Source organism: Taudactylus pleione, unplaced genomic scaffold (assembly GCF_031769625.1).
Source record: "Taudactylus pleione unplaced genomic scaffold, aTauple2 ptg000706l, whole genome shotgun sequence".
Taxonomy (NCBI): Eukaryota; Metazoa; Chordata; class Amphibia; order Anura; family Myobatrachidae; genus Taudactylus; species Taudactylus pleione.
Genome location: NW_028285108.1, coordinates 1,000,221 through 1,020,496, shown reverse-complemented (window position 1 = coordinate 1,020,496; position 20,276 = coordinate 1,000,221). Strand labels below are relative to the sequence as shown.

At 41.9% G+C, this 20,276-nt stretch overlaps 1 protein-coding gene across 2 annotated transcripts in view; it reads left to right on the top strand.

Annotated features, from left to right (window-relative positions):
- The window catches only part of CNTN2 (contactin 2), a 118,799-nt gene that overhangs the window by 10,987 nt on the left and 87,536 nt on the right, over positions 1-20,276 (top strand). Inside the window, exon 2 of one of the 2 annotated variants that reach the window (XM_088456464.1) lies at positions 5,790-5,875. In XM_088456464.1, the coding sequence (XP_088312590.1) occupies positions 5,790-5,875 (86 nt within the window). Of the gene's footprint in view, positions 1-5,789; positions 5,880-20,276 lie in introns of those variants that run through there. The other variant, XM_088456465.1, reaches the window with a different exon arrangement.

Genomic DNA, 20,276 nt, shown 5'->3' with positions numbered 1-20,276 from the left:
ATGGGAAAGGGGAAATATTTCAGATCTGCATTTTACTATTGTCTAATTGATTAAACATCATTAAGTGTTTTGATTAATAAAATGATGTTCAATAACAAGTGGAAATCACTTACATGTAATTTTTCCCTTTTATTGTGATTGTACATACTTCCACAAACAAGGCCATAATAGAGGATATACGACCGGTGCCGCCACCCAGGGTGCAAGGCCAGAGAGTGGCACGGTCGCTACCCCCATGCATCCCAACACACCTTGTCGGGTGCCTGGAGAGGCACCTGGGTGAAAGGAGAGCAACACAATATGTCCTTGGGATGAACCTGCCAACCACCTTCCTACTCCTCCACAATGTCTGCAGCTCCTCCGGCACTTCTTATGTGACATCATGACGTCACACATACCAGGGGCAGAGGGTGCCAAACAAGACACATAGTCGCCCTGCCGTATCACTGTACATAAATATAGATGGCACTTAGCACCACTGCGAATTTGTGTGTATCTGACAAATTAAAGCATATGTTTATATAATGATCAAAACATTTAAACTTGCAGCCCAACTTCAGGGGATCCCCAATCAGGGGCGTAACTAGGTATTTGAAGGCACCATAGCAAAAGTTTGTAAGGGCCCCTATGTACCACCCCTATGGCAGTTACACCCATGTCCCAATCTCTGCACGTCCCTACAGTAGCTTATATGGTTCATACTGCAATAAATTGCAATTAAGATGCACTAACATCTCATATACAGAGTGTAACATCCATACAAGTGCTGGCCTGTCACTGTGAGCCTACACCCCAACAAGCCTTTTAGAACCTAGATTGACAGCAGCTATTACAACACCAGACAGAATATGCCTGTACTGGGTTTTACCCATTATACATGTTACCAGCTGCTAGGTAATGCTGCAAATCTGTGTGTACAGTATCTACCAAATAAAAGCATGGACATTTTCTTCATATTTTGATTAAAACATTTAGGCTTGCAGCCCAATGTCAAATCGCTGCAAATCCTTACACTAGCATATATGCCTGACTCAGTTTTCCCCACTGTTAACACCGCACTATAAAAATAACCATAATAATTATTTAAAAAAATCAATATATTTTTTTAAGAAAAATCTGTCAATTATGTTTTTTTGGAACTAGTGTTAAATCTTCTGCTTCACACTATGTAGCTATCCATATACTCATAGCTATACGTTTTCCTCTTGTTTTTACGGCACTATGGAGCACGTTACTATCCTATAAATAAATGATGACATGGTGCAAACACTTTGCTCTCATCCTCTAAGAGCTTGTAAATGAGCTCCCTCTGACTCTTCCCTCTTACACTTGTCCCATAAGGAAGCTTTGGCAAAATAAGTATGTTTTTTTTAATAATGGGGGGGGCAAGTGGGTGGGGTGCAAGGAAGATAGACAGGGTGCCTAGTAGAAGAATGGGGTCTAGATTTCACTATAGAAGAGCACTGTGTGACCTACTGTAATGGATCCAGTGACCCCTCAAGGGAGCAATAAGAAGGAATTAGCAAATAAGGAGGAGGGAGTGTATGTCTCAACATCAATACTCGCATCAAACCACCCTAGGGAAAAGGTCATTAGAAATAAATTTATTAACAGTCCTTTTAGTCTGGCAGCTTGTACGTGCTTACTGTTCTTTGTATTCAGCTGCATAAATGTAGTGATAGAGAGATTACAGCTAAGGGTTATATTCAGGGGCCGTGCAGGGTTGACAGTAGGTACCAGTTTGCCACATGATCAAAAGACTATTCGACGTCATGTTTTATAGCTCCTTATTTGTGAAGTAGGGAAATATTGTTTATATAGGAATTTTATCCAGAGAAAGCCTACTTCCTTACTTTTGAAAAACCATTTCAAGGAGATTGGGAAAGCAACACCTACATGATGTCAAAGTGGGCGTGTACTGTTCTACCTAAGGGGTGTGTCATAAAATTGGTTTGCATCCAAATGTAAACGAGTCCCCAAAGAAGTTACATAGTTTGGCACATATAAGTGGCCACGAGAAACCTTATTTGAAATGCATGTAGCCATAGGGATCATTGTGCCTTATAGCCAATGCTGGGAAATGACATTGGTGATCACATTTGAATATATATACTCATATCTCTGATATATTTTTTTCCATGTATATAACAGCTACATAATAGTTGTAATGTGCAATCAAGGAGATTGTTAGACTCTTCAGGGAGTCAGGGAGATTGCTGATATTTCAGAGAGTCTCCCCAACATTCAGGGGGCGGGATGCATCAAACAATATTTTGCGGTCAAACTTCCAAAATTTAAATTTCCGGAGGTTTGGCCGCTTACCGTATATATACACCAAGCTCCGAAATGCGATAGCTTCTGAAACTTGGATGCGGTGGGCAACGTCATCTTTATCAATGTCCGCATCAAACCCTAGGGAAAAGGTCAATATAAATAATTTGTGACAGCAAACGATCTGGGTGGGGGGGTGAAACTTGCAGAACCATTTGGGATAGTCCAAGGTCAATGTTCCCCACTCCCTTTTAACTCATGCAGTATGGCTAATTTTTGATAAGTACAGTCTCATTATTTAATAGCCACACCTCATATATAAAAATATTCTGCAAATGTTTCAGAGAATAGTACATGTTCTATAGCTAACTCCTGTCTTAAACTCATAGAGATCGATTCATTATGGATCACTATTGCGATTACGCATGCAGTTCTGCTGCGCAAATATGCTAATGTTTGCAACCACTCAGCCAGCATAGAGACGCCCACTACCACTCTCTCACATCCATAAAACCTCTCAGTCCTGCGTATACATAAGTAACATCGAGTAACTTTAGCCCCTCTAGCAGAATTATATCAGGTCTGACCTGTCTCAGAAATTACAAGTCTCGCCGCAGGCAGTGAGTACAGAAGCTGCGTATGCCGTCGCTGTGGCTAATTTATGCACACCCATGAAACGGCGTTCAAACGGACAGGCATGTCTGCATTTCTCCGACCCCTCCCCCATCACCACTCCCAAACATTGATGTCCCGTCATTCACTCTGTGATGGCTTTCTGCTTGCGTGATCGTAGTGCGCAGCATTGGATAATCTGCGTACGCTGTTGCAATTGCGATCCATGCGGAATCAGGCCCTATATCTTAAACTTCTAGAGATCTATTTGCTGGAAATTGAAGCATGTAGCCCTTATGTAGACCAATGCATAGGCTTCCCTCAGTTTGGCTAGCAGCTGAAATCATCACCACAACAGTAGATTTTACTAGAGCTGCGGGCACAACATGCAGTATAAGGGATGGAATGGAGCTTCTGTATATGCCAATTAGCGGCAGCTTCTCCTACCAAGTCACTGTTTGTGTGGATGTGAGCATTCAATCAGCACACCAGACCAGAGAGCAGCTGCCAGCAAGAAGAGATCATGAGGCGGGAGAATGGGTGCTTGAAAAGCTCAGTTTTGTCTCCACCTGGGTATATTATGTATGTATATTTATTATAGGATGTTTAACATTTTCCTGACCACTTATGTAATTTACAGATGTAGCCACACTCATATATGCCGACTCACTCCCCTACAACATTACATTCACTGCACTTTGTTTGAGGCAGAATACAGATTGTTAAATGCTAATTTAGTTAAAAATGTAACTACTGTAAAACAAAAATGTTTTATTTGCAGTGGCAAAAGTCATGGCATAGCAGTATGTAACAGTAATGGTAGGTTATCTCCTCTTGCTCCAAAGTACGCTGTCTTGTAGTTATCCTGGACTCCTCCCTCTCTTTCAAACCACTCATTCAGCACCTCTCACAGGTGCATCTGCTGCAGTCCCTAGAAGCCGGATAAGGCTTATGGCAAGGCAGAGGAGTGGCTTTGCATTGGAAGCGCTCTCTCTCTCTGCTAATCGCAGTCTGGACCGGCAGTTTCAGTGGGAGAAGACACCACCCCTAGGACTGCCTGTCTGGCTGATTATCAGATAGCATTTCTAATAGGAAGCCACTACCACTGCCAGGGAATACTCACTTGGGGTGACGGAATTTACTTGGGGGGACGGCAAGGGCAGGGCCATCTCTTCCATTGGGCTTGTTGGGCAGTTGCCCAGGGGCCCGAAGCTTGTAGGGTTTAATTTTATTGATCATTTACATTTTTTTTCCCGTGAATGGGCCTTGCTTTGCCCAGGGCCCACACTGCTGTTAAGACAACCCTGGGCAAGGGCAGCCCCTAGGTAAAATCCAACACTGGAGCACTAGCGAGTGGTAAGGTTCTAGCGAACAAGGGGCCTGATTCAGAGCCGCTCGTAAGCGGCCGCTCGTTCGTTCCGAGCGATGTTAGCCCAACTGCGCATGCGTACGGATCGTTATACGCATGCGCTAACCAGTCAGTGCGGCCGAAATTCATGTGCTCGCAAAATAGCGTATGCCTGCTATTTTGAGTGACAGAAAGAGGCGTATGTGGGTGGTAACAGGGGAAGGTGCTTGAAAATGGGGAGTGGAAATCAGAACGCAGGCGTGCTTAAAGGTCAAAACGGGCGTTTTATGGGTGTGCATATTTAAAACAGCAGCGTCATTGACCACGTCACTGGGTTATTTTATAGTCAGAACTGCTCGCAAAATTGTGGTAGCAAACACCAACCCCAAGAATAGCGAGCAGTTCATACCCTTGTCGATGTACTCGATTAATCTAATAAATAGCGGACATGACGTAGGATGCGAGCGGCCAGGGGACGTATTTTTCCAAAAAACGAACGCAAGTTTTGTTCGCTCGTTCAGACATAGAGGCGTGAACAGATCGCAAACAGCGAACAGTTCATTTTAATAGCCACCCCTAGTTTTAGAACGAACGACCGCAAATAGCGAGTGGCTCTGAATGAGGGCCAAGGTGCCAAGTGTGTTTTGTGATAGTGCAGTTATACTGTAGTTCTAATGCATCTTGCATGGGGGAGGTGATTTTCCAGTGTTGATTAATTTAATGAATGTCTGCATTTTCACAGATATGGGGAATATTAACTACGCTTTGCAGTTACAATATGGTAACATGGAATAGAAATACACTACATATACTGTAGGCAGGAAAGTGTTTTAGTGGCAAATTTTTACATTTATGGCAACTGGTCAATATTCTCGTATGAATAACTGAGTAGTTTGTGTTAGCAGTTCTTGGCAATGCTTTCATATTTCACAATGTACATGTATTGCTTTCAGAAGAAAATAATGTACCTATTTACCATTTCTGGGTCGGGATGTAATATCCTTCAAATTTGCAAAAGTGGGTTTCATGCAAATTACCATCTCTATTATTTCAAGCCTATATATAGAGTGTAATTTTTAAAGTCACCAAATGCCAGAAAAAAATGGTGAAAGTTAAATAAACAATATATATATATATATATGTATATATATATATATGTATATATATATATATATATATATATATATACACACACACACACAATTTTATTTTTTATTTATTTATTTTTTTAAGTGTTTGTGCCCCCCCAGAAAAAATTGAACCAGCATCAGAGCTGAAAGCCAAGAATGGTACCCGCAAAACTAGGAGCCTGCTGTTCCACTCCCAGAAAGTGTACATCCCTAGGCTTGTGCCGTACGTGCCTACTAGAGAATCTGCCACTGTTCCTGGCACACACACTGTTTATGTCTATTACCTTAAAGAAGCTACGGGTGCACACGGCCATTAACGAGCGCTCAGTCACCTGCCTCTATGTGTGTGCCTGTGTCCCTGTCCTGTCTCTACCTCTCCTACATTCACCCCATCCCCTCTCATGTCTTCCATCTGTTGTTATTTACAGAACGCTGTCCAAGCAAAACCAAAAGACCAGGAGACTATCAGACGATTTCCAGAGGATCCAGAGGATCCAATTCCACATCAACTTCAGTAGGTAATCCACTTCTTTTGTTCTAACAGAAACAAATCCAATCTTTGAAGTTATTTTTATCTTCTTGTTACAAAGGAAATGCCTATTGTTTAATCCATTTTAGATCTTAATACATGACCTAGATCAATATAATTGATTAGATTACACAGTGTGCACGTAAACAATGAACTAACCCACAGGGTCTTTTCTGGTGAACGAAAAAAAATCAGAAATCTAATCAGCATCTCAATTTTGGTGCACTTTACTTTGAACTAAAAAAATTTCAAATGTCAAATATTATTGAACATAATTGGTTCAGTTTTTATTGTCATGTCAATTAAATGAGAATTATACAGTCAACAAAGCCTTACCGACCTGTATTTATGTATCCCAGTGAAAATTATATGCAGTAGAATAAAAAGGCTTGATGAAAACTTTAATATATTATATACTTAATGGCAAATATTATTAAAAGTGAGATTAATTAAATTAAATTAATGTATTCATTAATTAAATGATCAGATGTCTTGCAAAATATCACTAATTTTGCAGCTAAGAAGATGACATGTGACAGAAAAGTTGAAGGCAAAATATATTTTTATTATTCATATTTATTTTTTCGTAAATTATACAAATATTCATATAAACAGAAATTAAACTTATCAAACTTCCTGATAACGTTAGTTTGGGTAAATGCCATCTGAGAATGCTGTTATGAAAACAGGGTGTTCTGTATATTATATCTGTCTCCGGTCAGAGTGTTGTCATTAGGTCAGTTGGAAATATGTGTGTATACTGTAGTTTGTAGGTGTAACAGAGTTCCGGTACACACCAGCGGATGTCTTGAGACCACGAACAGCCAAATTGCTTAACCAGACTCCCATTGGTTAGTTGACACAGGAGTATAAGGGGCTGGCAAAGAGACACCAGGAAGCTGCTGATACCCGGTGAGCTTATGTTTCCGCAGACAATATTTAAAAAAAAATGTTTGCAGGTACAGTTAGTAGTTATGTTTTATCCAGCTCTCCTCTCCTACTTTTGGTCTGTGCTGATGCTCTGGGGTTAGCAACCACCATTGCCTGTGATAGTAATGCTGTTCCAGCATCCTGCACTACTAACTGCTAACAGCATACACTCACCAGCTGGTGAGCTGTACGAAATCCCGCTCCGCTCCATCCACCAGTGTATATAACAGTGAGTACAGCTGTACCTGTTCTATCTTTTATAAATCACCACCACTAGTTAAGTAACTGGGCTGTTCATAGTTTGAATCATCCACTGGTGTGTGCCTAACTCCTTTGCAACATCAACAACAGGTTATGGGCCCAGGCACCCAAGCTATTAGGATGCCCAGATCATCACACAGGTGCCATCTTAAGCACATGTGTAGTGCTGTCTGCATAAGAACATAGACTGAAGACAGCACAGTCTGTTTCCAGCGCAGTATACGAGTAGCAGCAGTAAAGCTGATTTGAGTACAGAAGCTGGACAGTTGTGTCTGTAAGAAGTATGAATACAGATGCTACAACCATAACGGGGTTTGTCAAGCTAAAATTATACAACCTGGAAGTTTGCTATGGAAATTAAAGCATTAAAGGTTGTGGAAGGTCACCGTAGACTCAGGTGCAAATTCAAGCTTACTATATATATGATGGGAGGTGCTACCTGATGAGACTAATTGCAGGCACAGAAACAGTGCACTTTTCTTACTATGGTGGTGCCCTGGGGCGGCTTGGCTGGGCCAGTTTTGGGGGTCCTGTGCTCTGGATTTGAACCCTAGTATGTTAGGGACCTACCCGAAAGAGGTTACCTGGATATGGTGGGTAGGCCCATAACCTTGGCCATGGGCCTATTGGACCTCTAGCGTCTATTAGGCTAGGGCATAGCATCGGGAACCAGGGACATAGCTAGGCTGTCCCGTGCGCTCCGCCTCCTCCTCATAAGTGTCCCTATCAAACAAGATACCCCCCCATGACCCTGGTGACCTGACCTCCCCCAATAACTTTGATGATCGTTGCCTTCAGCCGCCTCAGTCCAAAAGGAGCAGTTGTGCAGGGGGAAGAGACGGGCATCAGCTGCGCGGAGGATAGCAGGACAGGAATGGTTAGCAGCAGACAGAGCACAGGATTCCCTGGGCTAGAGGGGGGTGGTACGGCTGGGGTGGGCACGGGGTAGCGGTTCCAACCTTTCCTTACCCTGCAGTCTATGCTGTACATGTGCCAAATTGTCAGTGAGGATCACAGTGAGAAGCCAACGTGTACTTGTGTGAGGGGCTTTTTAGTACTGGCAGCCTGGATCCATGTGTATATGTACAGTATATGTATATATATATATATATTAGGGATGTGCAGGCTCGGTTCTACTCGGTTCCGTTCGTTTTTTTTTTACCGAATCTTATTGGGTATCAGCTGTCACGAGTTTTGGATAGCCAATAAGATTCGGTAAAAAAAAACGAACGGAACCGAGTAGAACCGAGCCTGCACATTCCTAATATATATATATATCACAGTGTATGTGTGTATATATATATATATATATATATATATACACACACACACATGCACATACACACACAGTATATATATATATATGTACACATGCATACACAGTATATACTTATGTATTTAAGTATGTAGAGATAGAATTCTGCTCCACTGCCACTGCCTTGCATTACCCTCTTCTTCACCTACTTTTTACTTGATGTTACCCCTCCTTTTTAATTTGTTCAATTTACAAATGGGGACAGGCCTGATGTTGAGTGTGGGGCTGTGCTGTCATAGGGGAGGGCCGGAGGAGTTGGGACCCCCCTTGTTGCTATTTAATATCCAGTAACTAATTAGATTTCAGAGACAGGGGGTCTTAAGTGCCTTAGGTCCCCAAAGGGCTTAATCCAGTCCTGAATAAGGGGTACTACTGTGTGGCTAATATTAATTGGGGGTACTATAGTGTGGACATGCTCTTTTTTTGGTCTGTGCGTCTGCAGCACGCACTGTCCCTATTTACAATTGGGGGGTGGGGGCACCAAAGCTTTTTCTGGCACAGGTCACCAAAATATCTAGTTATTGCTCTGCTAGGAACACTGGCGATGCTGGGAGAAAATGCAGAAAGCTGCATCTTCTCTCGTGAAACCCCTGGCAACGAGCGTAGAACCCCTAACAACGAACATGAAAGCCCTGGCAACAAGCATGGAACCCCTGGCAACAAGCATGGAACCCCTGGCAACAAGCCCTACTGTGGGGCATAAAATGGTGTCAGGGGCAAATATGTAAGTGGCACTTTGGCAATAGGCATTAAAGTGTGTGGCTTAATGTGTAACGGGCATTATGGTGTGTGGAAAAAATTTGAAAGGGGCATTACGATGTGTGAAATAATGTGAAAGGGGCATTACGATGTGTGGCATAATGTGTAAGGAGGATTACTATAAGGAGGAAAAATTACAAATACTGTAAACTGTCTATAGGGGTTGGGAGCACATTATTTATTTTTTCACTGGGAGCAAAATTGCATATAAATGGCCCTGTATTAGTTTTACCAAAATGCCATGGGGGGCGTCAGAAACTTTTTTAGCAGGGCGGAGCACAATTTATAGTTACGCCACTGGCTGCATACCAAGATGAAAGTCTCATGAGTAAAATTAGTACAGTAGAATTAATTTAAGATGTTTATTATACAATACCAAGTTATGTGAATACAACGGTATGAGTGATTACATAGACAAAGTTATGTCTGTCTCTCAGCAACTAACATCTGTGCAAGTGAATGATGCAGAGATTGCTGCAGCAATGTGCTGCAGAACTTGACGCCTGAGCTTGACTTTCTGGTTGTGGACACAGTTAGAGCAAAGTTATTACAGTTTCAAGAATGTGTGTCATGTGATTCATGTGCTGAGACTACTGCATTACATACAAAAAGTGAAAAATTCTGAAAATGTAAGTTCATGTGTTACAATTGTCACAAGATAGATCTGAATGCAAACAGAAGAATGTAAATTCTGTACAAAGCAAGAAAGCAGCAAAGGTGAGTCAGCCATGAGTTTTAAAGATAGCTGCAGAAAAGATTTCTGGTATATTGATTCAGTGAGGAATGGTTCACCAAGTTAACCAAATGTGAACCTATCATTATTAAAGGAATTGGCAATCAAGTCTTTACAGTTACTAAAGTTGGGACAATGAAAGCTCATTTAAAATTTGGTACAAGAACAACAGTCACAGAGATCCAAGATGTGCTTCATGTGCCAGAAATGGGAATAAATCTTATTGTCTTCAATGTCCTAAAACAGAGAGACAACAGAGTTAACTTCACTAAGAGAAAGAGCATTGTAAGAAACAGAAGTGGGACCGTCATAGCTATGGACACAAGGTGTTAGCAATTGTACACCCTTGATAGACAGCACTGTTACACGATGATGTCGCAGTCATTGGAACTCTGGCAAAGAAGATTTGGCCACCTTGGATATGACAGTGTTCAAAAGTTACAGAATGGGATGGTCAAAGGACTGTTAGTGACTGACGTAGATAAACCCGTATGTGAAAGCTGTTTTGCAGGGAAACAAAGTTTTCAGCCTTTTCCATAATCAACAAGCAAAGCTACAAAGCCACTTGAGATAGAACAATCAGATGTGTGTGGTCCAATGAAAACAAAATCTGTGAGTGGATACAGATACTTTGTGATGTTTATAAATGAACTCACAAGAATAACACATATAAACTTCATCAGAGAAAAGTCTACAGTGGAGAAAAAGATTGCAGTCTGCAAGAGGCTTGTAGAAATCAGACAGGTCAAGGAGTCAAGACCCTGAGATCTGATAATGGTGGAGAATGTATAGCAAAAGAAAATATGGAATAGAGCATCAATTGACCAATGACAAAATGTGTCAGTATACAGGCAATCTGTACACTAGTGGAGAGAGCAAGATGTATGCTATAGGACGCAAACCTTGACGAGCTGTTTTGGGTGGAACCCGTGTCCACAACAGTTTATCTCAAAAACTGTTCTTCTGCAGTTGCCCTAGAGGACACAACACTTATTGAAGCATGGTCAAAGAGGAAACAATGTATGAAACATCACAGAACCTTCAGAAGTACGGCCTACGTGCATACTGTATATAGTACCAAAGGAGAAAAAAATGTAACCTGGATTCAGAATCAGTAAAGTGCATCATGCTTGGCTATTGCCATGAGAGCAAAGGTTACAGATCCAAAATCCAAATACCAGGAAGTTTGTTAAGTCAAAGAAACAGCACAAATTGAAGAAAATCTGGAAGTTGATATGCAGAACAAGTATGTATCACTAGACATGCCAGCAGCTGGAGATGTATCTGGGCCAGAGACTATTTAGCCACAGAAAAGCTCTTCTACAAGATCACATATGGGCAAGCAACCTAAAAGGTAAGATGAATAATTTGCAAACACTGCATTCAGTGAACATCTAAAGATCCAGATGTCAACGTCAAGATCCGATTGGTGTGTATGGAAATCCAAGATAGGTATAAAAGCAAAATCAAGTAGTCAAAAACATCAAGAACTGTGATAGTGACAGCAGTCCCAAGTTTGAGAGTCGAGAGACTGTTGTTATTGCCCATACTGTCCCTCGTACCAAGGTGGCCGCCGAGGTTAGTACTGCGCATGTGCGGCACCATCTTGTCACTGTGTTGAGTGTCACAGTGGGAGACATATGTCTCCTACTTAGCTCCATATAAAGACCCACGATTACTTGCAATAGTAACGCTGTTCAAGCATCCTGCACTGCTACCCATTAGCAGCAGTATGAAACCCTGCTCCACTCCATCCACCAGTGTGTATGGCTGTACTTGTCTTCAATAAACCAACAACACTGGTTAAATAACTGGGCTGTTCATAGTTCAAGTTATCATCTGGTGTGTGTCTATATAACTCTGCAATATCAACACCTGCACACACATCATTTCCAACAATATATACACATACACACATACAGTATATATAAATTTGTACTGAATATATATATATATACATACAGTACATACAAATCTGTGAATGTTACAAGGTGGCCCACCAATTTTTATTTATTTTTTTATATAATATGGACTCTTTTAAATAAAACTTTTCTTGAAAAGTGAAATAACTTTAGTTAATGGAAACATGGATAATTAATAAAAAAAAACTCTAAATAGTACTTTCCTTATGGTGTCAGTGATGTGTTGTGGGTAACAGTTATTGTCAATATAACTGTAAATGCCTACATAATAGTATCATGAAAGGAAAAAATTTAATGTTCACAGTGTGCCTAACAATTTTCATCAACAGCTTGGGCTTATGAAGGTCAGTTCCATCAAAAAACATTGTAGAATGTATGTTCAAGGTCATTGCACAGAAACTGCAGTTCATTCAGTACAGATTACTCATGGACTTCCCTTGAGATTGCCTCCATCTGCAATCTAAACAAGTTCTATTTACAGCAATGCTAGCAGCGCGTCATGCATTTAGCAGTGGCACACACAGCTGGAAGCTTTGGACCTGCAGAACTGTACAGTACAGGATCTTGCCCAAAGAGGGCTGGGCTTCTAGAGACTGATACAGAATCTGACCCAACAAGCCCTGCCTCTCACCAAAAGATCCACTTCCTGTCACCTGGCAGAAATTTGCAATTCAGATAATTTAATGTTGATGATTTCTGTGTATTTTGTAAAGTAAATATCAAGTTTACATAACAGTTAACAGTACCTCAACAGAGGATTACAATGAAAAATGTCCTTCTCCCTCATCCTAGTTTCCCAGCTCTGAGATAACACCTCTTAGTCCTCTCTCCTGTCACTTAAGCTGGAACAACTATCGATGCAATATATCTTTACATCATGTCACACTGTCATTCAGGTATATACTCAGCTTTACTGGTCATAACTGTTCCCAACTGCAACAGCCTGACCATGCCCCAATGGTGACTATCACTCTCATGTCACCAATGGCCACAATACAAACTCACTCTCAAGAAATTTCTACACTTATGTGGATGTCTATTTGTTTCCATTTGGCTCTCCTAATTTCCTGTAGCAGAATCTTACACACAGAGGGGCTGATGTGAAATGTGCCCCCAAAAAAGAAGCATTTAGCGCTGCTTGCAGAGTTTGGAATATCCAGTTTTATTCCAGGAGAAAACAGTACTGAATATGCTTGGTTTTAGCCAGGAGATCTTGTCAGGCAGTAAATTATTTATTTCCATTCATTTATATAGCACACACATATTCTGCAGCACTTCACAGAATATATATTCACCACCGATCCCCGTGTTTTGGTTTTGGTTTTGGATCTGTATTTTCTCCATGTTTTGGATCTGGATTTGGTTTTGGCAAAACCGCCCTTGCGTGTTTTGGTTTTGGATCTGTATTTTTTTTTCAAATAAAAACAGCTAAAATTACATAATTTGGGCTTGTTTTTGTTCCTACAGTATTATTAACCTCAATAACATTAATTTCCAGTTTATGCCCATAATTTGCACAAAGATTGCTGGCTGACTAAGATAAGTGGTAGCACAAACACGTGGCAGTTCAACTTCCATAAGGAAACATGTTTTCATTAATCAAGAGGCCTGACGGAGATGGACTATGTACGTATGTAGTTGAAGGCAGGGAAAAGGTTGATTCATAGTAAATTTAATTTAAGTTTTTAATTCCAAAGCAAATTTATGAGGGAGGGAGGGAGGTGGGGAGTCATTTTCAAAGAATATTTGACTCATTCACATCTGTCCTTGCCCCAGTTGAGCAGAGGGATTTTTAAAGTCTGGTACTAAACATCTCTTTTCATTGTGTTTCTGGGATTATGGATGGGAAGGCTGGGAGGGCAGAAGAGAGCGAACATCTCCAGATACCATCATAAAATAACCTTTCCATTTGGTGTTTGAGTTGCATCTGACCAAACATGGCTGTTATGATAAAGGAAACCAAGTCCACCAGGTTGGTATCTATAAATCAAGGTTGAAAATGACATAGGAGTATTTTGCAAGTATACCTATTTGTGATTTTAGTTGAAATGAATACAGTATGAAACTATAAAAAAATAAAGTAAGCATCAGAGCAGCAGCACAATAGCACGGCAGTTTAAAAAAATATAGGACATCTATTAAACTTTTGCAACACAGCAGTGGCAGACAGGATGGCAGTTTTATAAACTATAAAAAAAAATGTCAGGCAGCAATGCCCCGAACAGCACATAATGCAAAGAAAAGAGGTGCAAGATGGAATTGTCCTTGAGCCTTCCACCCGCCCTTATGTTGTATATAGGATATGCACAGTTTATCAAACCAATTACTTCAGCGACAGGAACTGCCAATTGTGGCTGAAGCGATTGGTTTGGTTGGGCCCCCACAAAACAAACTGCCAATGGGCAGCTGACATTGCTGGCAATGATCTCTCCGTGCACAAACTGGCTTTACAGAGGCAAGATGTTGTCGCCATCATCATCCGATTCCTCACCCTCATCAGTGTGTACATAATCTTCACACAATATTAATTTGTCCCCGTGGGAATCCACCATTACAGCCTCAGGTGCTTCTGTAATTTTTGGACATAACTGGCGATAAAGGTCTTCCTTGTGGAATTTGTAGTTCATTTTGATGAACATTATCTTTTCCACATTTTGAGGAAGTAGCCTCCTATTCTGATCGCTGACAAGGTTCCTGGCTGTGCTGAAAACTCTTTCTGCATTCACATTGAAGAGTGGGCAGCTCATGTAAAGCAAAGCCAGTTTGTGCAAAGGCCTCCAAATTGCCTTTTTTTCCTGCCAGTAGTCAAACGGACTGTCTGACATGCCTATTTGGACACTAGCATTACAATAGTCCTCAACCATTATTTGAATGGTGACCGTATCAGATGGAGTCACGGTAGAGGTCTCATTAATGGTAGGCAATTCTTTTAGACCCGACCAGATGTCAAAACTTGAACTTGAAAGTTTAGTTTTTTAATGGCAGCCACACTTGCTGGAGAAGCTGAAGGACAAGCCATCACCTGCCATTTGTGATGACAATTTGCTTACCAACATCTCTTTGCATCTCTTCAGATCCATGTCCGTTGGGAAGAAAGACACAACATTTGACTTAAACCTAGGAGTGAGCACAGTCGCCAAAATGTATTGCTCTGATTGGAAAACTTTGACAACCTTGGATCCTGGCAAAGCAAATAAAGGACTTGATCTACAAATCCGACATGCTTAGCGGAATCGCTTTGTTTCAGCTTCTCCTTCAGTTTCTCAAGCTGTTTTTCCAACAGTCTAATGAGAGGAATTACCTGACTCAAGCTGGCAGTGTCTGAACTCACTTCACAGGTGGCTACTTTGAAGGGTTTCAGCACTCTGCACAACACAGAAAGTATTTTCCACTGAGCTTGAGTAAGGTACATTCTCCCTCCTCTTCCTATGTCATACTTTGTTGTGTAGTTTTGGATGGCTTTTTACTGTTCCTCCATCTGCTGAAGCATGTAAAGGGAGGAGATCCACCTCGTAACTACCTCTTGCTTCAGCTGGTAACAGGGCATATTCAACATTTCTTGCATGTGCTGCAATCTTCTACATGCACCTGCTGAATGACAAAAAATGCCCAGAGAGCATCTCCTGCATGGCCCTGTCATTTTTTAGAACATTTTACACCACCAAGTTAATAGTGTGAGCAAAACATGGGATGTGTTGGAATTCACCCAGCTGTAATGCTCTCACAATATTGGTGGTGTTGTCAGAAATCACAAATCCTGAGGACAGTCCAAGCGGGGCAAGCAATTTTGCAATGACTTCCCTGAGTTTTTCTAAGAGGTTGTCAGCAGTATGCCTCTTAGTGAAACCAGTGATACACAGTGTAGCCTGTCTCTAAATGAGCTGCTTTTTCTTAGATGCTACTGCTGTTGGTGACGCTGAAGGCAATACACGTACCCAGTGGGCTGTTACAGTCATGTAATCTTGCATTTGCCTTGTTCCACTTGTCCACATCTCTGTGGTTAATTGGACAGTGGATACAATGGCATTTGGAGGACACTAATTAAGTATTATTTAACGTCCCTGTACAGGCTGGGAATTGCTTTTCTAGTGAAGTGGGACCTAGATGGGATTTGGTAGCGAGGACACAGGACATCAATTACCTGTCTAAAACCCACTGCACTAATGGTAGATATCGGATGCACATCTAATTCCAGCAAATATGTTATGGTGTCAGTGATCCGCTGTGCAACTGGGTGATTGCTGTCATACTTGCTCCCCCTTGCAAAGGATTGTTTAACAGTCAATTGTTTTTTTTGAACTACTAGTAGTCTTCCTGGTCCCCTTCTGGGATGAACATCCACTCCCAGTAGCAGCGGTAGCAGGCATAGCTCTCAAGGATTTTTCTGAGGAATCCTGGATAGGGGAGGACTGGGTTAGCATTATCAAATTGGATGCAGGACTACTTCTGATCATGATTGAGAATATTGTTGATGAAGGTGTTGGGGATGAAGATGGCAGGTGCTTGGATCTAGCAGAGAGAAAGGAGCTAGCTGACGTTGGACTGCTTGTTACTTTTTTCGCCAACGTTTCTTAATTTTGCCAGCACTTTTGATGGATACACTGTAGATGATGTAACAGGGAGGAGTCTCATAGATGGTTAAGGTCCCTACCACTACTTAATCTGGCTTTACAATAGGTACAGATGGATTAACAATTTTTGTCTGGATTTGGGTAAAAATGATTCCACACGTAAGAAGTGGATTTTTTGTCTTATGCCCAGGCATGACAATGGGCTTTCCCTTATCATGGGCAACATCCTCATCAACATCTTTATTAGCGTCAGCTACACAAATATCCTCTCCATCCTGGTGCACTTCCACAGAAGCATCCTCAATTTCTATGTCAGCATGTTGACTTGTGCTGTTCATCCCCACATTTGCAGAGGATGAACAAGTGGCGGAAGGAGGCTCCTCTTCAGGTACAGTTTTGGAAAGGCCAGACTCATACATGGCACCCACTGACACACTCTTAGACTCTCCTCAGGGATTTGTGGCATTTCTAAGCACACAGTTGGTTCCTGTGCCTTAACTATTTTCATTTTTTTAACCATCTACAGGTAGAAGGGCTTACATCATCATAAATAAAGGTCAAGGCCTTAGCCTTTCCTTGCCACTTCGTGTGGTGAAAGGCATATTGCCAATTTTATGTATCTGCAGCTAACTTTCCTTTTGATGTTTTATTCTTTACCACTGTAAAAGATTGCCTCATTGATTTTAGATGCCCTGACTTAAGCCCTTGGGCATCAGCCTTCGTACATGACGTTGAAGGCCGTGTATCGTCATCATGACTGCTGGCAGCATCTGCATCACTAGTATGTAGTTCCAGCTCTCCTCTCATTTGATCATCCTCCATATCAACAAACATACACTGTGGTCTGGCCGGCAGTTTCACCGAACAATAATAGTGTAGCTAACACACAAAAACCCTTTAAAATAACTTTTTTTATTTTTTGTGGAATGATAATTTTATTTAACTTTTATTTTTTTTACATTGGGGATGAGCACCCCTGGACGAGGCAGCAGCCCCTGATGAACAACACAGCACCCCTTTATGGACAACAAAGCACCCCTGCAGAGTGCGGAAAGACCACCTGCAGAGTCACAAATATGTGAATGATAAACTGCGGTCTGGCCGGCAGTGTCACCAAACAATAATAGCGTAGCTAACACACTGGGGAAGAGCACCCCTGGATTGATAGAGCACCCCTGGATGACACAGCACCCATTTATGTACTGCAGTCCTAGCCCCTTGATGGACAGGACAAAACAGCAGCACCCCTTTATGTACTGCAGTCCCCCTTTATGGACAACACAGGAGCACCCATTTATGTACTGCTACCCCAGCCCCTTGATGGTACTGCAGCCCCAGACCCTTGATTGACAGGGCAACACAGTAGCACCCCTTTATGTACTGCAGCCCCCCTTTATCTACTGCAGCCCCAGCCCCTTTATGGACAACACAGCAGCAGCCCTTTATGTACTGCAGCCCCAGCCCCTTGATTGTACTGCAGACCCAGCCCCTTGATTGATAGGACAACAGTGACACAGCAGCACCCCTTTATGTACTGCAGCCCCCCTTTATGTACTGCAGCCCCAACCCGACAACACTGCACCCTTGAACAACAGAAAGAGAAACAGAGAACACGTACACAGACAGAGCAGCACAGAACACGTCTGTTTTGTACACTCTCCACAGCCGGAGTGAAAATGGCGCCGATTACCAGGACTTTTATACGATCCAAAACCTGCGAGAATTTGACAGCGGGATGATGACGTTTTACCTCGTTTTGGGATCCAAGTTAGGCGGGGAAACACGATCCTGGATCGGGAAGTTCGGGTGGGTCCGTTTCTCTGAGAACCGGACCCGCACATCTCTAATTTTTACCATTCACATCAGTCTCTGCCCCAGTAGAGATTGCAATCTATGTTCCTTTCAGTGGTGTGTCCAATATACTGTACAATACTTTTTTTTATTGTTTCAATAATCTGTTAGGAGCCAATTGCCCTACTAGTATGATTTTAGTGTGTGGCAGGAAACTGGAGCACCTGGAATAAACAAATGCAAGCACGGGGATAATATACAAACCACCCAGTTAGGGCCATGGTGGAAATTGAACCAAAGAACTCAGAAGTATGAGGCAATGCTAACCATTACATCATCCATGCTGCCCAAATGGTAAAGTTACAGTACTATATTTATATACCTATACCACTAGCTAGGAAACCCAGGATGAAGAAAGGACCTTGAAGTATATCTGCAGCCATCATTTTTTTACATTGTCCTCGTCTCTAACCCATTTCCATTGATCCTGAAAAGGACCCCACTGTTTGCTAACATCGTTTTAGTCCTGAAAGGACCGGTCTATCCATTACTGTTTGGAATGGGGTATATCAGGACAGAAATCAGTATAGCGTCCCAGATCACTGAGGTTTCAAAAATCAGTGCAGAACAGAAATGATTGCCAAGCAGAAATCTCTGCAGACCAACATTGGAGACCTTGGGGGAGATGTAATAATCCTTAGAGAGAGATAAGATACCAACCAATCAGCTCCTAACTGTCATTTTACAGGCTGTGTTTGAAAAATTAGTTTGGAGCTGATTGGTGGTATTTTATCTCTCTCCAAGGCTTAGTAATCTATGCCTATGGCATATGAAAATGTGCATGGAGGAAATGAGTAACTGACAGTACAGGTGCAGTGTGACAGCTGATCCTCCGACTCACTGCTTTTCTGCTAGAGCTCTGCATGTCCCCCCCACTGGTACATATCAGTGCAATTTTAGGCACTAGAAGACATCCTGAGCGAACTTGCTTAAACAAAAATTTCAAATTAGAGATTGCACGGCCTACTTGTGGGCACCATGTAGACCTCCATGACCTGGCGAACTTTAAACATAGACAAAAACCCAAACCTGGTCAAATTATACCGCCATACCAAATTTGGTGCAGCTAGATACAAACCCCTGGCCATGCATAAAGCTCAAAAAGACAGACAGACACACACACACACATGCATACACACATACACACTTTTTCACTTAATATACTATGTATATATATATATATACCATATAAAATACAATTAAATATAGAGACAAATATAAAAGTACTAAATAAGTAGTTCAGTTAAATATAAATATCTGTATTCTGCTTTAAATGAAAGGGAATCTGCTTTCTTGCTATGAACCAAATGCAAATATGAAAAAATTAATACTAAATAAAATAAAATGTGAATAGATAAAAGCAGTCACAATAATATTAGTAATGTGGTATCAATGGGAGAGATCAAAACACACTAAGTCAATCAGAAGCGGTCATTGTCATTAAGTGTATATTTTCCATTAGTGGTCGAGCCTCCTGACAGGCACATATGTGTCTTTATTGTGATCTGAATAAAACAGATTTGCAAAAACATGCCCTCCCAGAAAGAGCCATGAGTGCAAAACGTGACTGAACCTACAATGTGTGAGCTTCAGTCAGGGGCGGATTGGGATGGAAAACCAGCCCGGGACATTTCAGGAAGCAGCCCTAATGGAGGCGGGGTTTGTCTAGGGGGCGTGGTCTGTATAGGGGGTTTGGAAAATTCCTTTCTCAAAAGGCATGATTCTGAGTCGGAGGCAGTCGTGCTGATCCTTGTGTGTTTTGCTGCAGTGGAGTCTGCGACTTTATGCTAGTGCTGCTACAAAGCCCTTCCCTGGTTGTCATCTGTGTGACTGAGGGCTTTATTCAGAGGCGGCCGTACGGTCTACGACCGCACGGCCGCCTCGATGTTTGTCTAGTGCGCATGCGCATGAGGGAGCCGGCTCCTTCGTGCGCATGCGTGAGACCCGCTACGACCAACAGCGCCGGTCGTAGCGGGTCTCTTTCCAAAGGGGGCGAGCTGTCGATGTTGATTGAGGGGGTGGCAGCCCAAACGGAGGCATTCCC